Source organism: Pelophylax lessonae (genome assembly GCF_965119305.1).
Source record: "Pelophylax lessonae genome assembly, chromosome: 4".
NCBI lineage: Eukaryota > Metazoa > Chordata > Amphibia > Anura > Ranidae > Pelophylax > Pelophylax lessonae.
Genome location: NC_138771.1, coordinates 213,198,825 through 213,220,701, shown reverse-complemented (window position 1 = coordinate 213,220,701; position 21,877 = coordinate 213,198,825). Strand labels below are relative to the sequence as shown.

The 21,877-nt window shown below is 46.3% G+C and overlaps 1 protein-coding gene across 1 annotated transcript in view; it reads right to left on the bottom strand.

Moving 5' to 3' along the window:
* MOV10L1 (Mov10 like RNA helicase 1) overlaps window positions 1-21,877 on the bottom strand; it is a gene marked incomplete at its 3' end in the record, with an annotated part of 461,653 nt that overhangs the window by 159,007 nt on the left and 280,769 nt on the right. Inside the window, exons 13-14 of the mRNA XM_082256834.1 lie at window positions 20,357-20,415; window positions 11,434-11,546 (exon numbers count right to left, since the gene is read on the bottom strand). Coding sequence (XP_082112960.1) covers window positions 11,434-11,546; window positions 20,357-20,415 — 172 coding nt within the window. The remainder of the gene's footprint in view (window positions 1-11,433; window positions 11,547-20,356; window positions 20,416-21,877) is intronic.

The window sequence follows — 21,877 nt, the reverse complement described above, 5'->3', positions numbered from 1 at the left end:
TATGACCCCCCTCACCACACATTTGTGAGCCTCCCAAAATATTGAGGGGGACGAATCTTCGTCCTTTTCCGCAAAATAATTCCCCAATGCCTCCTCTATCTTTGCCCCAATCTCTGCGGATTGTAGCAATGACTCATTCAAACGCCACAAAGAAGGTCTAGGTGGCCTAGCGTCCCATTCCATGCAAACATGTAACGGGGCATGGTCTGACATGGAAAAATCGTCTATACAGGATGAGAAAACTAGTGGTAGATCTGACTGAAACCATAATGCGGTCAATTCGGGTATAGGCGTTATGAATCAGGGAATAATAAGTATAATCCCGTTCGTTCGGGTGCATTAGCCACCAAGGGTCAACCAAATTGATGATAGATAATTCTCGCTGCAAACGTCATATACGGGCATACGAAATACAGGAGGACTTCTTTGAAGTATCCATAATAGGTTCCGGGACAAAATTAAAATCACCCCCCATTACCAGATGGCTTTCCCTGAAACCCGGAACAACAGGTGTTAACTGCTGTAGAAATGTCAGGTGGTCTGAATTAGGCAGGTAGACATTTACCACGTTCTACATCGAGAGAATGTAACAACTTTTCCTCTGCTGTTTGAGGATTTGTAAAGAAGGAAGGCAGTGTAATGTTCTGATTCAAATAAAAAGCAGACACCACCGTGGACGTAGAATCACCCTATCTTGATGTAAGATCAAAAATGGTTTCTTAAAAGAAAGAGCCGCTAACTCTGATATTCTTCTAGCTGAAGTTACTGCAACCAAAAAGACTAACTTTCTGGTCAAAAGAACCAGAAGAATATGCCGAATGGGCTCTAAAGGCTGTTTCTGTAGAACCGCCAGGACCGAATTTAATTCCCAAGGACACATCGGTGGCCTAACTGGCGAAAGCATACATAGCACCCCTTGTATAAAGGCTTGGACCAAGGAATGCGAAGCAACCGATGTTTGAAAAAAAGACTGACAACACTGAAATTTGACCTTTAATAGTGCCCAGGGCTAGCTTCATATCTACCCCTACTTGCAAGAAGGCTGGAATTATCCCGATTATATATTTACGGGGATGCCACTTCCTGGGCTCACACTAAGAAATGTAAGACTTCCAGACTCTGTAATATAATGCCCCTAGAGACTGGTTTACTAGCGTTTACCACGGTAGAGACTGCAGGACCAGATATACCCCACTCCCCCAAAATCCAGGCTTCAATAGTCAAAAACTGTCAAATTTAGAGGTTGTAAAGCAGGGTGGAATATTAGACACAGAGAGCAGATCTGGATGCAGTGGGAGAACCCATGGCCTTCCCACCGCCAACCTTAGAATTTGCGCATACCAAATCCTCCTGGGCCAAGCTGGAGCCACCAGGATTACTGGTTTCCCTTCTTCCTGAAACCTGCGCAGAAGTCGTGGCAGCAGCTAAACAGGGGGAAAGGAATAGATCAGGGAGAACTGCTCCCAGGGAGTCACCATGGCATCCACTCCGACTGTGAGTGGATCCTTGGTCCTGGACACAAATTTGTTCAACTTGTTGTTGAACCTGGATGCCAACAGACCTATGTCCGGGACCCCCCCGATTGACAAATGAATGCAAAGATCTCAGGATGTAAGGACCATTCCCCTGGAAACATCTGCTGGCGACTCAGAAAGTCTTCCTGCCCATTTTTCTACTCCTGGAATGAAAACCGTCAACAGTCATGGAACAAATTTCTCTGCCCAGAATAGGATGTGACCCACCTCCTTCTGGGCTGACTCTTGGTGCACCCCTGATGGTTGATATAGGCCACAGCTGTGGCTTTGTCGGATTGTACCCTGACGGGGCATCCCCAAAGTCTGGGAGTCCAGTACCTTAATGCCCGACAAACCGCTTGGATTTCCAGGATATTGATGAAGAAGCTCCTTTCTAACAGGACCATTTTCCTACTGGAAGAAAGGATTTCCCCCTCTACAAATTCCTGGCTACCAACCACCAACCTAGACTCTGACATACTCTTGGTACTAGAGACATGCGACAATCTAGGGCCTGGATCTTTTGCTCCAGGCTGACATGTAAAGGTCTGGCATGAAATTGGGCCTAAGGAACTGCTGCTAATGAGGACACCATCTTCCCTAGCAAACTCATACTTAGACATACAGAAGGATACTTTTTCTCTCTTACGATCCGAACTAGATCCTTCAGGGCTACAACACCAGTGCCTGTACTGTGTCCACAAGGAAACCCAAATACTCTACACCAGTGATGGAAAACCTTGGCACCCCAGATGTTTTGAAACTACATTTCCCATGATGCTCATGCACTCTGCAGTGTAGTTGAGCATCATGGGAAACGTGGTTCCAAAACATTTGGGGCGCCAAGGTTTGCCATCGCTGCTCTAGACTCTAAACCAGCTGCAACACTGAATTTGCCAAATTCAGAATCCAACCCAGACGTTCTAAGAACTGAACTGCCCGGAACACATTCTGGCTTAGAGTAGAAGCCGACCAGTCTATGAGTAATAGATCATTCAGGTATCCTACCACTGCTATGCCTTGAGACCTTAGAATAACCAATACTGGAGCTAGGGTTTTGTGAACACTCATGGAGCCGTGGCTAACCCAAAAGGCAAGGCCACGAACTGAAAGTGATGGTCTTCCACCGCAAAGCGCAAAAATCTTTGATGGGCCTGAAAAACTGGCACGTGATGGTATGCATCCTTAATGTCTATGGATGCTAGAAATTTTTCTCCTCGCAGAGAGGCCTTGAGGGAGTGAATTGACTCTATTCAGAATGTGCGAATGTTTAAGAATTGGTTCAGAGCTTTGAGATCCAGAATAGGTCTTGCATCTCCGTTTGGCTTGGGAACTACGAAAAGGTTTTAATAAAAAACTCCTGAATTTCTCGTTGTCTGGACTTTCTGTAATCTCTGCTTGAGACCTCAGATGGTCCAGAGCCAGAAAGAAGGAACTTATTTTTAGAGGATCTGCAGGTATGTTTGACCTTACAAACCAAGGATGAGGAAACACCCGAAATTCTAGTTTGTACCCCTGCGAGGCTGTGGAAATAACCCAGTTGTCCTGAATCATTTCCATCCAGGCCTCCGAGATCTGTAGCAGCCTTCCCCCAACCCGACTGAGTGGGGGCGTTCCTTCACAAGGTAGATTTAGAGCTAGGCTTGGTAGGCCTCTGGGCTGAGGGTTTCTTCTGCCCTTGAATTGAAGGCTTGGCTCTAGATCCAGATGGCTGAGGCCCTCTAAACTGCCTGGGATTAGAAGTACTGGGAACCTGTGTGTTAGGACACCTTAAAATGACGTTGACTTTTCCTCTTAAAGTGGAGTTCCAGCCTCAAAATGAAAATTTGACATCCGCTTGCTCTAAGTAACCTAAAAAAAAATTGGATAATCATGATTTTTTTTTGCTTTACTTACCTTGTTTTTGAGGAAAATATACTTACCTTCCTTCCACTTCCTCCCTCTGCGGCAGCGGCCCGCGCCGTGACTTCCTGCTTGCATTGACTCCTGGGAGCCGAACGTCATCGCTCCCAGGAGTCAATGCGCCTGCACCGGCCTTGCTCGTCACTTACGGTGCAGGCGCGTCATTCCCTGCTAAACAGCTTCTTGGCATACCTCTTCCACGTATGATGGTAGTTCTTCCTAGAAGTAGATTTCCTAGCTTTTAAAAGCGTAGGAATTACTGACTTAGATAAACCTCTATCCTTCAGCACCTGGCATTCAACAGCCAAGCCGTCAAAGCCAACGACTGTAAAGCAGGATGGAAGATGGGTCCTTGGGACAGCAGATCCTCCCTGAGAGGAAGCTTCCAAGGAACGTCGGCGACCAGCCGCACCAGATCAGTGTACCAAGCCCGGTGAGACCAGTCCGGAGCTACTAAGATGACCTGAATTCCCTCTGCCTCAATTCTGGGTAAAAGTCTTGGCAGAAGCTTGACAGGAGGGAAGGCGTAAATCAGACGATACTGACCTCACGGCGCCACCAGCGCGTCTGTGGCGGCTGCCAGAGGATCCTGTGACTGAGCCACAAACCTCTGCACCTTTCTGTTGCGCCGAGACTTCAACAGATCCACTTCGGGGAAGCCCCACTGCCGACAACTAATGAAACACCTCTGGATGAAGGGACAACTCCCCTTGGTCCAACGCCTGCTGAATGAGGTAATCCGCCTGTCCGTTTTCCCCGCTGGGAATGTGTACGGCGGAGAGGGCTGGGACAAACCATTCTGCCCACCTTAGAATGCCGGCTACCTCCAGAGCTGCCAGGACACTTCTTGTGCCCCCCTGGTGATTGACATAAGCCACGGCCATGGCACTGTCCAATAGAATGCGCACTGGGCATCCCTGAAGACCATCGTCCAATGGTATAGACAGTCTGATTGCTTGGAGTTCCAAGATATTGGTCAGTAGTCTGGAGTCGACTCTTCCAGTGTCCAGATCCCCTGAGCAGAATGTTTGCCGAGGACGCCTCCTCAGCTGGATAGGCTGGCATCCGTTGTGACCACTGTCCAATACAAGGGGATGAAGGATTTGCCTAGCCGAAGCGTCGGAGAATGAACCACCATATTAGGGACTCCTTCGTTCTTCGACTCTACTCGATCTGATTGTCCAGTGACTGCGGAATCTTGTCCCATTTGGCCAGAATCTACATTTGCAGGGACCTCGTGTAGAACTGTGCAAACGGAACCACTTCGAAGGTAGACACCATCAGGCCCAGCACCCGCAAGCAAGTCCGGCGGGATGACCATCTCCTGGACAGCAGGAGACGAATTGCAGCCTGCAATTTCTGGAGTTTGTACATAGGAAGGAGAACTCTGGCTAACGCCGAGTCCAGAGTCAAACCCAGATAGTTCAGCTTTGTGGATGGAACCAAAGCAGACTTCTGAAAATTCAGAATCCAGCTGAACTCCCGCAGAGTTCGCATAGTAATCTCCAGGTTTTCCACCAGAGCAGTAGAAGACTCCGCTCACAGAAGGAGGTCGTCCAAGTAGCACAATACTGCAATCCCCCGGTGGCGTAACAAAGCTAGAACTGGGGCTAACACTTTTGTGAAGACCTGAGGAGCAGAGGCCAGACCAAAGGGTAACTCCACAAACTGATAATGCTCCTATTCCATGGCAAAGTGGAGGAAGCGCTGGTGACCAGCACATATCGGAATGTGAAGGTAAGTATCCTTGATATTGATAGAGGCAAGAAAATCTCCCTGACCCTGCGAGCGAATTGACTCCATTCCCCCCACCGTGCGAATGGACTATTCTGAACTTCTGCACCTGCACAAAGCAGTTCAGCGCCTTGAGGTCCAGGATTGGATGCACCTTGCCTTTCTTCCTGGGAACTGTAAACAGGTTTGAGTAAAAACCCTGAAAAAGTCGGAACCGGGACAATCACCTCTTGAAACAAAAGGTCTTATACCTCTCAAAACAGACACTGTACGCGGTGCAGGGACAGACGCCAATTGGAAGGAAAGAACCTTCCCGGGGTACAAGAGTGAAACTCGATCTTGTAGCCGGACTAAATTACTTTGTGGACTCACTTGTTCTTTACCAGAGAAGTCCACAGGTCCGGAAACCCAGCGAAGACGGGTGAGAGCGCACCTTCATGCTAAAAGGAGCCTTGTCCGCGGGTCTGGAGAAGCCCGCTCTCCGCTTGCCAGACCAGGTTCATTTGGATCCTCCAGAGGGGGGCCTGAAAGGCTTCCAGCCCTTGTCAGTTGGCCCTGAGGGATGAAACAACTTCCTATAAGCTGAGGAGGACCCACGTCTACGACGAGGTTCCTTGCCCTTAGTAGCCGGTGGAAGAAACGTACTCTTCCCCTCTGTGAGGCCTTTAATATTGTCATCCAGGGTAGCTCCAAACACACAATCTCCTTAAAAAGGAAGATCAGTCAAGGCCATTTTAGAAGTCTGGACCGGCCCAGCATTTGAGCCAAAAGACACGGCGAAGGACCACTGCCGAAACAGAGAGCCAAGCCACTAGGGGAGCCACATCCAAATAGGCATCACAGATAAACTGCAGCCCATGGACTAGCAGGTCCGCCAGCTCAGCAAATGCAGAAGGGAGCTGTTCTCCCGCCAGGTCACGGTGTAAGCGCTTAGCCCACTCGATCAGAGTTTGTGACACCAGAGCAATGGTGAATACCAGCCTCAGTGTACATATTGCGGGCCACAGCCTCCGCCTTCCTGTCAGCCGGATCCTTAAAGGCCGGGGACTCTTCAACCGGAATCATGGTTACTTTGTTCAATCTGGACACCGGAGGGTCCACTTCTTAATAAAGGGACTCCTCATAGGGGTAACACCTAGTAAGGCGTTTAGGGACCCCAACAGGTCCCCACTCTTTAGCGACAATTCTGTCAAAATAAGTGGGGAAAGGAAACACCTTTGCCGCTCCGGATGGCTTGAGAGTGACAAAGGGAACCTGCGCCTCCGTCGCAGCTGCAGCCTCTATTTTTAAGGCCTCACACACAGATACAATCAGTGCTTCCACCAGCACCTTTTCGTGCGCGGTTGCAGATGTGGAGGAATCATCCTCAATATAAGAGGAATCCGGGCGCGTGGTTGCAGACCCAGCAGGTTGACCCACATCCGCGGCTGCCAAATCAGATTCAGGATCTGATGAGACAGATGAGGCAGGGAGGGCGAAGCTTTTTGCTAGCCCATCGCCCGAAAACCACCTTCACTGTGGACACAAAGGACTCCAGGACAGCTATCAGTGCATCGATAGGTGGTTGGAACCCGGAGGGCACCGCAGCCTCAGAGAGGGGATCAGGTAGGGAGAGGTGCTCAAAAGACTCCATGAGTCACAAGGGGGACCCCATAAAAAGTGTATAACACTGCAAAGGGACAACCCCCACAGCGCTGGCAGCACCATCCGGTCGCCAGGCAAAAAGCACCAAGAGATCCTCAGCAGAGAGGGAGAGGACCCCTCCGGATTCCCCACCCAGCAGAAACAGCCACCAGGATAATCTGCACTCCATGTGCAGCGATCAAGAAGTGAAATGATACAGGAGTCAGCACAAGGAGAGGAGGAGGGGCTTTGACCGCCGAAATCGCCGCCCACAGGGCTCCACTGTCATGGCTGTCACTATTTCAATAGCAAACCACCGCAAAATGGCCGGACAACACAAACATAGCTGCCGTGCATAGAAACACAGGCTACAGCAAAATGGCAACACCATGAGGCTTCCAGGGACCCAGGAGGGATCCCTAAGGCTTAAGGAAAAAGCACAGGCAGGAGGGGCGGGCCCTGGCAGGATCCCCCACCAGGTACAACCCCCAGCACAGCCGATCGTCCGGTCGCCGGACCTTCTCGGCCCCTATCACCAGCATAGCGCCCTGCCCCCACCCCAGGAGGTGGACCAGACCATTCACACAGCCCCAGCATATGTGGAGGGGGGGGTAGGATGGGGGACAGATGAAAGCGGGGTGTCTTGACAGGGAGGAGGGGAACCCAGGGGTACGACCACCCCGGAACCCTCCAGGAGCAGAGGGGAGGGGGGGATAGATACTCACCATACCAGGAACCAGACGGGCACTGCTCCAGGCAGAACCCCTCTCCATCAAAATGGGGGGGCTGTCGGCCAGGAGGAACGCTGCGACTCGGATCGAGACCCAGTCGTAATCGACCTTGCGAGGTGTTTAACTTTCAGGCCAGCCCCTGCGGTCTGTGCTTGCTCGCTGGCCAGACTGGGTTGACCACTGGATCTAGAATATCCAGCCTGTTGCCCAGTCTGGCAGTTGATTGTAGATCTCACAGAAAAAACCAGGAGAAAAAATTTCTATCTAAAAAAGAAAAAATTGCCAGGACCAGAGAATCTCAGCAAGGAACTAGATCCTTACTCTTGACTAGGCAGAAAAAACCTGAGTACCTATAGCAGAGAGAGGGAGTGTACGCCCTGGGGCTGCCCATAGGCGTAGCCAGATCCTTTTTCTGCCTAGTGTCCTACTCCTGTAGGGGGCAGTATAACCCAACGGTTATGAAGATCAGTAGCTGTGTCCGTCAATGAACGAAATAGGAATTTAAAACAACTGTAGTATCACGCTGCAACATAACAAAATTGAAAAAAGTGAAGAGGGTCTTTATACTTTATGAATGCACTGTATATTAAACAATGTGACAAAGGCAAAATCTAAAGCCAAAAAATGACCAAGAGAGTTGGAAGCCATCATGGCTACTGGATGTGTACAATTATGAGAAGTTGTCTTAGTAAGAACAACACTAAATGACATCTCAGGCAAGTAGGAGAATGGAATATAAATTGTATTGTAAGTGACATTTATTTATAAGTTACTGCTCCAAGCAAGAGAGCACAAAAACAATGCAGACACTAGTAATTCAGAGCTATTAAGTAATTGTGATTGAAAAGGGGCCTAAACAAGGAAAGCTCTGTTTTTATCAAAGGGAGGACTGTGCCATTTGCCAGAAGTAATCAATCGACTTTTGAGAACAGGGAAGTCTTGGACATTTACAGAATAAAATATAATATATATATATATATATATATATATATATATATATATATATATATATGTTTATTAATGAATCAGTACAGGTACAGTGCCTTGCGAAAGTATTCAGTCCCCTTGAACTTTCAACCTTTTGCCACATTTCAGGCTTCAAACAAAGATATAAAACTCATTTTTTGTGAAGAATCAACAACAAGTGGGACACAATCATGAAGTGGAACGAAATTTATTGGATTTAATGGATTCAATAAAAAACTGAAAAATTGGGCGTGCAAAATTATTCAAGTGTTCATAAAACAATTTTAGAAAATGGTGATTAAACCATTCATGTAAACCATCAATAAAGTGCTATTCAGTGCAATTATTGTGCAAAATACAAAAAATAAAAATAAAAATAAAAATTGCAGATATTACAATGTAAAACTTCAAAAAATGCAAACTGAGTGTGAACAGTCCATAAAACAGTTCTTTGCAGTAACAGAAGTAGGATGCTTGATCTTGCAACTTCGGGGTCTCCCCCTTAGGGTATCTACTTACCACTATGTGGTGTTTTTAGAGCAGATTATAGTAGAGTGAGCTGTTGTTGTTTCTTGCAAAGCTGTTTGGACTATGTTGGAAGCGATCCTTCTTCTTTAAGCGGTATTCTCAGGTGTCCTCATGAAATAAAGAATGGCAGAGCCAGGCTGTTGTTTGTGGCATCCACATCCAGCACAGGTGAGCTCATCTGTGCTGGATGTGGATGCCACAAACAACAGCCTGGCTCTGCCATTCTTTATTTCATGAGGACACCTGAGAATACCGCTTAAAGAAGAAGGATCGCTTCCAACATAGTCCAAACAGCTTTGCAAGAAACAACAACAGCTCACTCTACTATAATCTGCTCTAAAAACACCACATAGTGGTAAGTAGATACCCTAAGGGGGAGACCCCGAAGTTGCAAGATCAAGCATCCTACTTCTGTTACTGCAAAGAACTGTTTTATGGACTGTTCACACTCAGTTTGCATTTTTTGAAGTTTTACATTGTAATATCTGCAATTTTTATTTTTATTTTTATTTTTTGTATTTTGCACAATAATTGCACTGAATAGCACTTTATTGATGGTTTACATGAATGGTTTAATCACCATTTTCTAAAATTGTTTTATGAACACTTATTTATATATATTTAAAATAGCAGCGCTGCAATCACTGACCTTCACTCATTTAAAGCACTAGCACTTTCATTGCAGCAGGCAGCTAATTTATAAACACTTAATTGGATAACACCACACACCCCATAAGCGCGAGGTCCACAGTCCCGATATGTGCAAAATTATTCAGCCCCCTTAAGTTAATACTTTGTAGCGCCACCTTTTGCTGCGATTACAGCTGTAAGTCGCTTGGGGTATGTCTCTATCAGTTTTGCACATTGAGAGACTGAAATTTTTGCCCATTCCTCCTTGCAAAACAGCTCGAGATCAGTGAGGTTGGATGGAGAGCGTTTGTGAACAGCAGTTTTCAGTTCTTTCCACAGATTCTCGATTGGATTCAGGTCTGGACTTTGACTTGGCCATCAGATCTGGACTTTGACTTGGCCATTCTAACACCTGGATATGTTTATTTGTGAACCATTCCATTGTAGATTTTGCTTTATGTTTTGGATCATTGTCTTGTTGGAAGACAAATCTCCGTCCCAGTCTCAGGTCTTTTGCAGACTCCATCAGGTTTTCTTCCAGAATGGTCCTGTATTTGGCTCCATCCATCTTCCCATCAATTTTAACCACCTTCCCTGTCCCTGCTGAAGAAAAGCAGGCCTAAACCAGGATGCTGCCACCACCATGTTTGACAGTGGGGATGGTGTGTTCAGGGTGATGAGCTGTGTTGCTTTTACGCCAAACATAAGGTTTTGCGTTGTTGCCAAAAAGTTTGATTCTGGTTTCATCTGACCAGAGCACCTTCTTCCACATGTTTGGTGTGTCTCCCAGGTGGCTTGTGGCAAACTTTAAACGACACTTTTTATGGATATCTTTAAGAAATGGCTTTCTTCTTGCCACTCTTCCATAAAGGCCAGATTTGTGCAGTATACGACTGATTGTTGTCCTATGGACAGAGTCTCCCACCTCAGCTGTAGATCTCTGCAGTTTATCCAGAGTGATCATGGGCCTCTTGGCTGCATCTCTGATCAGTCTTCTTGTATGAGCTGAAAGTTTAGAGGGACGGCCAGGTCTTCGTAGATTTGCAGTGGTTTGATACTCCTTCCATTTCAATATCAATCGCTTGCACAGTGCTCCTTGGGATGTTTAAAGCTTGGGAAATCTTTGTATCCAAATCCAGCTTTAAACTTCTCCACAACAGTATCTCAGACCTGCCTGGTGTGTTCCTTGTTCTTCATGATGCTCTCTGAGCTTTAAAAACGGACCTCTGAGAATATCACAGTGCAGGTGCATTTATACGGAGACTTGATTACACACAGGTGGATTCTATTTATCATCATTAGTCATTTAGGTCAACATTGGATCATTCAGAGATCCTCACTGAACTTCTGGAGAGAGTTTGCTGCACTGAAAGTAAAGGGGCTGAATAATTTTGCACGCCTAATTTTTCAGTTTTTTATTTGTTAACAAAGTTTGAAATATCCAATAGATTTCATTCCACTTCATGATTGTGTCCCACTTGTTGTTGATTCTTCACAAAAAATTACAGTTTTATATCTTTATGTTTGAAGCCTGAAATGTGGCAAAAGGTTGCAAAGTTCAAGGGGGCCGAATACTTTCGCAAGGCACTGTATATGCCATTTTCTAAACTCTTTCAGCTAAAGAAGTCTTTATGGCATGTTTATTTAAGGCTCTTTTCATCCTTGCTTTGGAAACCTCTGTACTTTTCTTCATGAACAGAAGGAATGTATGATGCAATCTTTCTGATTGTTTAAAACAATGGTGCCAACTAGTCATTGTACACTAAATCAATAGGGCTCTACTCCAACAAGAGAGTTTAATTTACCTGATTTTCCTGCTGGGTGAGTGTCTGCTCTTTCTTGCCCATACAATCTTCCTTGTGGAGCCCTGTGGTGCTAACTTGTGGAGACTGTAACATCACCATCTCTGGGAACAACACTTAAGAAAAGCAAATATTGGCTGAGGCTTTCACAAGAAGTTGAGTGATGTTGTACTTTATACCAGACAATGCAAACAGCCTGAGGTATGGCACTGTAAAATGGGACTAGAAAATGGGATTTATTTTGCATTACTCAATCTGTTACCAAAATGTAATACTGATACGTGGTAATGTTTAGTGGTATGTGAGGAAATATTTAAAAAGCAAGCTTACTTTTATACTGATCACATTAGAATCTACTTTTCTCCTATACACAACAGTGTATGTAGTTTGCAAGTCGGCTTAGAGAATAAAGTCTACTTAATGGGGGCACTAAGACTGAATTAAATCTAACTTAAAATGTGTAAGTTAACCCAACCTGTTCTATGTGAAAGGAACACTTTAATTTAAACATAAAAAAAATCTTTCACCCAAACTGGCCAGAGCATTTACCCTACTGTAATGCTTAGTAGAGCTATGTAGTACCACAGTCCAAGAAAATATTCACAATATATTATTCAGCTCTACCTACAGTACTAGCTGTGAACAATATATCATAATCTCCATGCTTTCGTAATTCCTAAAAAATGTACACCTCCTCTTTAAATTTAAAGGGGATGAAAGGCAGAAGAAGAACAGGCCATATAAGTTTAAAAGCCAAATTGTAGTGGTCACATAGGTAAGACAGCACAAAATCCATTAGCTAGCTATACTGTTTTGACTCCAACACAAGAACAGCTAATTTTCAGTGAATCATAACCAAATATGTATTTTATTATATTTCAATCATTAGATGTGGTGGCTACATCAATTTTCTTTTCTTTGGCTTTTTACCCTCTATTTTCACCTGGTGATCTTGCCAGTAACACACCTCCTGTATTAGCGAGACACCGTACGTACCGTAAAAACTTTTTCTCTGATGTACATCATCAGACGCATCCTCAGCTCCATAAGCTAAATGGGTTTATGCTCCTTCCATCAGGAGTAGTCTAGGCAGGAAAATTTGAGTACACACACCCAGGGGGCTGTCCCCCCAGGCATAAACCCCCACTGCACAACCCAGCATATCAGTTTAGTTTAAAAGCAGTGAAGACAACAGAACCAACCCCAAACAAACAGAGGGGCGGGTGCTGCGTCTGTCAATGGACATCAGAGAAAAGGATTTTACGTTGAGATCGTACAAGAATCTTATTTTTTCTATCGTCCATCGACAGACGCAGCCTCATCTCCATGAGCTGAGTGGGACGTCCCATAGCAGTATAGGCATGAGGGGTGGGAAAACGCAACCAGACAGTAACGTCAACTCCAAAAGGCTAAACGTAGCCAACTGGGCAACATGGAGCTCAACCAAACAACAGGAGCTCACCCAGATAAAAGACCCTGAAGAGAAGTACAAACAAACATTCTCTTATGAAACAGCAGCCTGCAAAACCTTGAGGCCGAAAGAGGCATCCAAAGAAGCCAACAAATCCACCTTGTAAAATTTGGTAAAGGTGTGCAGACGACCAAGTCGCTGCCTTACAAACTTGTACAACGGAGGTCTGATGGCGAAAAGCCCAAGAGGCACTCAGCGCTCTAGTAGAATGCGCCTTCACAGGGAAAGGAGGAACCTGACCCTTGATCGAATAAGCCTGAGCAACCCTCTGCCTGATCCATCTCGAAATGGTCACAGCGGACGCAGCCAAACCTTTGCGAGGACCGTCCAGAAGGACAAAGGGAGTCCGACTTCCTGAACGACTCAGTAACCGTCAGATAAACCCTTATCGCCCAAACCACATCCAGAGAGTGCAAAGCAACTTCCTTGTGATGTCAAGGCTTAGGACATAAGGAAGGCAACACAAAGTCTTCATTCAGGTGAAAATCCGACACCACCTTAGGAAGAAAGAATGGATTAGGTTGGAGGACCACTTTATCCCTGTGGACCACCAAATAGGGGGAAAGACAGGACAATGCCGCCAACTCAGAGACTTTGGGGGCAGAAGTGATAGCCACTAGGAAGGCAACCTTCTGCGACAAAGCAGAGAAATCTCCCTAAGATTCTCAAAAGGAGGCTTTTGAAGAATAGGCAAAACCAGCTTAAGATCCCATGGTGGTAACGGGGACCTCCTCAGGGGGGCCAGATGACACAACCCCTGAACGAAGGTGCGAATCAAACTATGAGTAGCCAACGGACCATGGAAGTAAATAGCCAAGGCCGAAACCTGGCCCTTGATAGTACCCAACACCAAGCGCTGCTCAACTCCTTTTTGTAAAAAGGCCAAAACCCTAGCTATAGAGGGTACAGCTACAGCGATTCACCCCAGGAAATGTACGATTTCCACGTACGATGATAGATCTTCCTAAATGTCGACTTCCTGGCCTTCAAAAAGGGTAGGCATCACCGAATCAGAAAGACCTCTATCCCTCAACACCTTGTTTTCAACAGCCAAGCCATTAAAGCCAGCGACTGTAAAGCAGAATGGAAGATCGGTACTTGAGATAGTAGATTTTGCTGCAAAGACGCTATGGAGAATCCACGACCATTTTTACCAGCTCTGTGTACCAAGACCTCCGAAGCCAGTCTGGTGCCACCAGAACTACTGGAATGCCTTCCATCGCCACCCTGCAAAGAAACCTTGGCAGGAGAACGAGCGGAGGGAAGGCATAGATCAGGCGATACTGACTCCAAGGAGCCACTAGAGCGTCTGTGGCGTCGGCCAGAGGTTCCCGAGACCTGGCCACAAAACCCCACTGGACACACAGGAGATGAAAACACCTGCGGATGCAGGGACCACTCCCCCTGATCCAACACCTGGCCACTGAGGTAATCGGCTTGCCAATTCTCCACATCCGGGATGTGGACTGCGGAAAGAGCCGGAACATTGTGTTCCACCCATACCAGAATCTCGGCCACCTCCTTGGCCGCTAGGGCACTCCTGGTGCCCCCTTGATGATTGATGTAAGCCACGGGCATGGGATTGTCCGACTGGACCCGAACCGGAGAGCCGTGTAGCCATCTCGTCCAGTGAAGCAGGCAGAGCTTGAGCACTCTCAGTTCCAGAATATTGATAGACAAGTAAGACTCTTCCGATGCCCAAGTCTCCTGAGCACAGAGCTTCCCAAGCACTCCACCCCAGCCTGATAGGCTGGCGTCCGTGGTAACCACCATCCAAAACACCGACAAGAAGGAGTTGCCATGGCACAGGACAGGTGACTGGATCCAGCAAGAGAGAGCGGACTTCGTGAGATGGCTCAACCGAATCTTTTGGTCCTATGACTGAGGATCTCTGTTCAATTGTGACAGAATCTCTTTCTGCAGCTGTCTTGTGTGAGACTGAGCAAATGGGACTGCTTCGAAGGTCGAGACCATCAGACTCAGTGCCCTCATGCAAGCCCACAAAGAGGACTGATCGGCCTCCATCAATAATTGGACCGCTCTTTTCAACTTCTGAAGCTTGTCCAAGGGAAGGAAGATCCTCGCCAGAGCAGAGTCGAGAATCAGCCCCAGATCGGTGACCCACACAGATGGAGTTAGGGCAGATTTGGTGACATTGATCATCCACCCGAAATCCTGAAGGGTCTGAATGGTGATAGAGATGTTTTCCAGCAGATCTGAATAATTGGATTTTTGACTTAACGTAAAATCCTTTTCTCTTAAGCTCATTGACAGACGCAGTCCTCTTTGAATAATATCAGTAGGGTTATACTGCCCCCTACAGGAGTAGGACACTAGGCAGGAAAAACGTTCTGGCCACACCTTAGGGGCAGTCCCAGAGGGTATATCCTCTCTCTCCCTGCTACAGGATGTCAGTTATGTAACAAAGCAGTGTCAGAGAATTTAACCCAACCCAACTCAAAATAGAGGGGCGGGTACTGCGTCTGTCAATCAGCTTAAGAGAAAAGGATTTTACGGTAAGTCAAAAATCCAATTTTCTCTGTCTCTCATTGACAGACGCAGTCCTCTTTGATTAATATCATTAGGGACGTCCCAAAGCAGTGCCACAAATGAGGGGTGGGATAACGGAAATCAAAATCCAATCCAGAAGGCCCAACCGGTGCCAACTAGAAGTCTTAAAGGCTCATCGGACAAAAGGATGAGACTCAACTGAAAACCCAACAGAAAAAAACCCTCGAGGTAGACCACCGGTCTCCTCAAACAGCGGCCTGCATAACCTTGCGGCCAAAAGAGGCATCCGCCGATGCCAGCACATCAACTTTATAAAATTTTGTAAAGGTATGAACCGACGACCAGGTAGCCGCCTTGCAAACCTGAACCACTGATGCCTGATCAGAGATGTATAGTAACGAAGTAGAACTACTTAAGTACTGTACTTAAGTACCGAAATGCGGTATCTGTACTTTCCTAGAGTAGAATTTTTTTCTCCTACTTCTACTTTTACTTCACTACATTTTTTCGATGATTTCGATACTTCTACTCAAGTATTTTTTTTTTGTGCTGCATAGTTACTCGTTACTTTTAAAAAAATTACCACTGCCAGAACAGTAGATGGCAGGTTGCATAAAGCTCAAAAAAATGTGTATAATGTCATTTGTAAATCAGCGCATACGAAAATAAAGGCTGTGTATAATAAAAGCTGCTATACCAAATCTTTCCAACAAAAAGAAAATATGAAACAAACAAATAAATGGTGCTACAGCGCTTAAAGTGCATCAAGAAACTACTAACAAACACAGGTTAATCATTTGAATAAATCATTTGAAATAATAAAAACAATATGATGTTCATACTTTTGACTTCTTTCTTTAATAACTACATAACACAGTACTTGTACTTTTACTTTCAGTACTTGAGTAGAAATTTTTTTTCAAAACTACTGGTACTTTTTACTTTTAGTACTTAAGTAGCAAATTTTTTGAAAAAACTACTTGCAATACTTAAGTAAAAAAAATGTTGAATACTTTAGTACTTCTACTTAAGTAACTTTTTCTGCGAGCACTTCCACTTCTACTCAAGTAATTTTTTGATCGAGCACTTGTACTTTTACTCAAGTAGAAATTTCGAGTACTTTATACAAGTCTGTGCCTGATGGCGGAAGGCCCAGGAAGCACTAAGCGCCCGAGTGGAGTGCGCCTTAACAGGGAACGGAGGAACCCGACCCTAAATAGAATAAGCCTGTACCACTGTCTGTCTGATCCATCTAGAGATAGTCGCGGCAGACGCAGGCAACCCCTTTCTAGGGCCATCCGTGATCACAAACAGTGAATCCGTCTCACGGAAAGATTCCGTAGTAGTCAAGTACACCCTGATCGCCCGAACCACATCCAAGGAGTGTAACGCAAACTCCCGAGGATGACTGGGCTTAGGACACAGGGAAGGTAGCACAATATCTAAAAAAGCTTGCCAGGACCAGAGATCCCAGCAAGGAACTTAGGTCCTTACTCCTGACTAGGCAGAAAAAAACTGACATCCTGTAGCAGGGAGAGAGAGGATATACCCTCTGGGACTGCCCCTAAGGTGTGGCCAGAACGTTTTCCCTGCCTAGTGTCCTACTCCTGTAGGGGGCAGTATAACCCTACTGATATTAATCAAAGAGGACTGCGTCTGTCAATGAGCGACAGAGAAAAGAAGCTGCTCGCAACAGGAGATCGTCCAGATACCTCACAATGGAGATACCTCGTCGACACAAAAAGGCCAGCACAGGGGCTAGGACCTTGGTAAAAACTCTGGGAGCTGAGACGAGACCAAAGGGTAATGCCACGAATTCAAAGTGCTCCTCTGCCATCGCAAAGCGGAAGAATCGCTGATGTCCCTCGAATATGGAGACGTGGAGATATGCACCTTTGAGATCGACGGAAGCCAGAAAATCCCCCTGATTCAAAGATGCCACCACCGACCGACCAGCATTGAGATCCAGGATTGGACGCACCTTGCCCTCCTTTCTAGGCATGGTGAACAGGTTTGAATAGAAACCTTAAGAGCGTTCCTGTTGGAGAACTGGCACAATCACCCCTTGAGCCAGCAGATCCCGCACAGCCTCCCGCAGATCCTTCAACCGCTCCGGAGACAGGAGAAGATTTGAATTAAAAAAACATGTCCCCTGGCTAGGACCATAATTCAATCTTGTACCCGGAACAAACCAGTTTGCGAACACATTCGTCCTGAAGGAAGTCCAGGGTTACTTGAAGCGCGGATGCCCCCCACCACCCCTAAGACGGGTGAGGGTGCCCCTTCATGCTGAAGAGGACTTGTCTGCAGCACCTGACTGACCGGCTTTGAACTTGCCCCAGGGTTTCTTAGCACCTCCAGAAGTTCTGAACGGCTTACCTTTTTCTTGCGCCCCGGAGGCACGAAAAAAACATTTATGAGCAGAAAAGGAGGGACTCCGCTTAGTATGGGGTGTCTTACTCCCCATTGAGGAAGAAGAGTACTCTTCCTGCCAGTCAGGCCCTTGATCAACTCATCCAATGAGTCGCCAAACAACCTGTCTCCCAGAAAGGGGAGATCAGCTAAGGCTTTTTTAGAAGCTTGGTCAGCCGACCAGCTCCAGCTGTTTCGGAGGAACTAATCTTGGGGTCCAAAGACTCCCGCAAACCCCTAATCCATTCTGTCACCGTCTGAGACACAAAAACCGGTTTCAAAATGGAACCCGCCAGCACGTTAAGATGGCGGGAAAGGGATTCCAACCGCCTGTCCACTGGATCCGTAAAAACTGAGGAATCCTCCACAGGCACAAGAGTAGATTTGTTTAATCTGAAAACAGGATAGTCTACTTTAGGTGGCACCTAAATGGAAACATTTTCAGCAAAAGTATACCGGCGTTTAAAGCGTTTTGGCGGCACAACTAACACGTGCTTAATGTGCCGCTGTTAGTCATTCACAATACCATTAAAAGTGTTGGGGCACCATGCGGCTAGGGACCGACACATGAAGGCCTCAGGAACCACAATAGAGACCAGCAAGCCCAAGGTAACATTTCAACCCCCCCCTCCCCCTGAGCACTCCAGACACACAGCCCCCGTAGGGACAGGGAGAGGGAAGGACACACAGACCGGGCAGATTAGGGGGATCTCTTGGAAGGCACAATCCCATTATCCCCAGGGGAGGGCCCACATCCCCCCCAAGGCTAGCAGGGGCACAGTTATTCACCATACCATGGACCGGGTGGACTCTGCTCCGGGCAGACTGCCTCCCACCCGAAGTGGTGCTGCTGCCAGCCAAGGGGTATGCTGCGACTCAGGGCGTTCCAGGTCGTTGCATCCCGGCGAGGCATCTGCTCGCAGGCTTGTCTCCCTCCGGACAAGGTGGCACCATCATGGCTAGGCCTAGGTCGAACTCTAACCTGCTCACGCTTGTAGGCCAGAGTGGGGGGACTAGAAGGATCTAGATTATCCAGTACGAAGACCCAGCCTGCATCGTTACTTGTAGATCACCAAGAAATTGAACACCTGAACATTAGCTAGCGAGTAAAGAGAAATAAAAAAAAAAATATTCTGAAAAGAATAAAAAAAAAAAAAATGAGACCGGAGTCCCAGCAGGAAACCTAGGTCTACTCCTTCTCTAGGCAGAAAACAAACTGATGTGTTGGGTTGTGCAGTGGGGGTTTATGCCTGGAGGGACAGCCCCCTGGGTGTGTGTATTCAAATTTTCCTGCCTAGACTACTCCTGATGGGAAGAGCATAAACCCACTCAGCTCATGGAGAAGAGGCTGCGTCTGTCGATGGACGATAGAGAAAAGGAATCTAATACAGCCATCACATCTATGAACTGGTAAGCTGTAATATAATACATGTTTACTTTTGAGTTTAATACTACTCTAAAGTCAGCAGCTACAAACACTTTAGTGGCTGAAAGGAGACTTACCAGTCCAGGGATCCAGCACTGTCCTCACCTGGGCTGGCTCCAGTCTTCCGGTCTCTACCACTGGCCACGCTAACAGTTGTCACCGTTGGCTCCCCACTGTGAATGCGCGAGCCACAATGCGAATGTTCCGGTAGCCTTCTGGGACATGTCCCAAGAGACTGCGGGTAGGAGGGGTGTACAAAATCTGCTTGGCGATGAGGCTAGCAGTTAGAGGCAGTAGATGCTTTCGATCTCACACTTCAGATCTACAGATATGAGGCTGTAGTAGTGATCGACCGATATCGTTTTTTTACCGCCGATACCGATATTTTGGTCATCTGATATCGGTATCAGACGATATTTTCAGACATAAAAAAAAAATATATATATTTTTTTAATGTCTAGAGGTACTGTGGTGGAGGGATCTGGGGGTCTAAAAGACCCAAAACCCCTCCTCTGCACTTAAAGCATTCAAAACACCAAGTTTGGCTGTTTTGAATGCTGTAAGATTTTGAATTCGGCGCCGCCAGTACCGGGAACTGATGTCATGTCATGACATCACTTCCGTGTACTCGGCGGTGCCAAATTCAAAGAAATGGAGACCCGATCAGACGGCGGCGGTGCAGATGGAGACCCGGTCAGACAGCGGCGGTGAAGGTAGGATGCCCGGGTCTCCCGGTGGGACAGGAGACCCGGGGCGAGCCGCGGAAGGCGGCGGGGGGGGGGATGTCCCCTCCCGCTCCTTGGAATGACAGCCGAGCGGCTTCTCAGCCGCATCGGTTGTCATTACAAGACAGCCGACCGTCGGCTATGGACACCGGTACAGGGGTGATGCCTCTAGCTGCAGGCATCACCCCGATACATGTACTTTCCCGAAATATCGGCAATATCGATAAATCAAAAGGCGAATTCCGATATATCGGGGAAAGTGTATATCGGCTTAGCCGATAATCTGTCAATCCCTAGGCTGTAGGCACAGGAGTGCCTAGTGATACTCACGTACCAAGAAGTGTGCTGCTATTTTTCAGAAGGAACTCCAGAAGTGCTTACCTGCTCTCCCAAGATGTTCTGCTTGTTCAACAGCAAACTGGCATCTTCTGCTTGTGACTCTGTACAAAACATATTGTACAGAACTTGTTTAAAGAGCAATCCCAGGCCAAAGTTTAACAAATTAATTAGATATGAAATTCTAAAAATACATTCTTTTTATCTTGCTCTTAGATTTCCTTGATTGACTGAAATTTAAACAGAGAGCGCACCTAACTGGATTAAGGAAAGCTGAAACCTGGGAAATGTATTTTCCTCTCTCTGCTCCTTCTATCAGCATCAACATCAACATTAAAACCTCCAAGGTAGCGTTGAGTAACAGTGCAAACAAAGATGAACTACTGGAATTTATAGGAACCACATTAGGATTTTACCAATTCAATTTTTTTGCTGTACAGGCGGTCCCAGGGTTACAAACAAGATAGGGTCCGTAGATTTGTTCTTCAGATGAATTTGATTGGAAGTCAGAACAGGTACATTTTTTAAGTGTAGCTCCAGCCTAAAAAATTATTTCTAAGTTTTTTGGATAGCATAGAGAAGGATTAACACCCCTGTAAGGTTTGTTTTGCTGTTTGTGCCCCTTTTTCTGAAGATTTAAACTCACTTCCTGTCCCCTATGACAATTGGATTTTGAAAATGTTGTGTTGTTGTGGAAACAAGGATTGGTGATACAACTTCAGTGGAGACTACTTTTTCCCATGATAACTCTTACAGGAGTGAATTTCCCTTCCTAGGGATAGATTTCCTCTCACTTCTTGTTGTCTTCCTCCGTTTGTAAGTTGGATGTTTGTAACCAAGGGACCGTCTGTATTTATTAGGGAGCTCTCGATCTTCCCTAAATGTTCTAGCATATATCAACCAGTCAGAACTCATCCTATTCTGACCCAAGTTCAGCAAATTCAGTTTTGCAGTGCTTCATAAATCAGAATTCTTCACTGAATTACGCCAATTATTTCCACATTATAAAAAGAATCCTGCTCAGAGCTACAGCATATAGAATGCAAAGTGTGTTTAAAAAAAATTCTTTCTAATGTTAAAAAATAGGGTTTTTGTAAGAACTTATCGTAACACTCTTTTCTTGGAGTCCTCCGACAGTCGCAGCCCCTCATACAGCCTTCACAAGTGGGTAATGGCACCCTCTGCAGGAGCAAGCTAGGCAGTTTGAAATGTTTTAAAAAAAACTTTCTACACTTAGGCACACCTCCAGGGGGCCGCCCCTCAGTCATTGTCCTGACCCAGTTACCACTGTCCTTCAGTTTTGTAGCAAGCAGTACCGGAAGGCAACAACCCCAAGATCCAAAAACCAGAGGGCGGGGGCTGTGACTCTCGGAGGACTCAGAGAAAAGAGTTTTACGGTAAGTTCTTACAAAAACGATTTTCTCTTACGTAATCCGACAGTCGCAGCCCCTCATACAGCCTTCACGAGTGGGACGTCCAAAAGAAGTGCACGTGTGAGGGGTGGGAAGACGCAACCTACCGAAAAGGCAACGTATCAACCAGGCCAGAAAAAAAAACAAAAAAAAA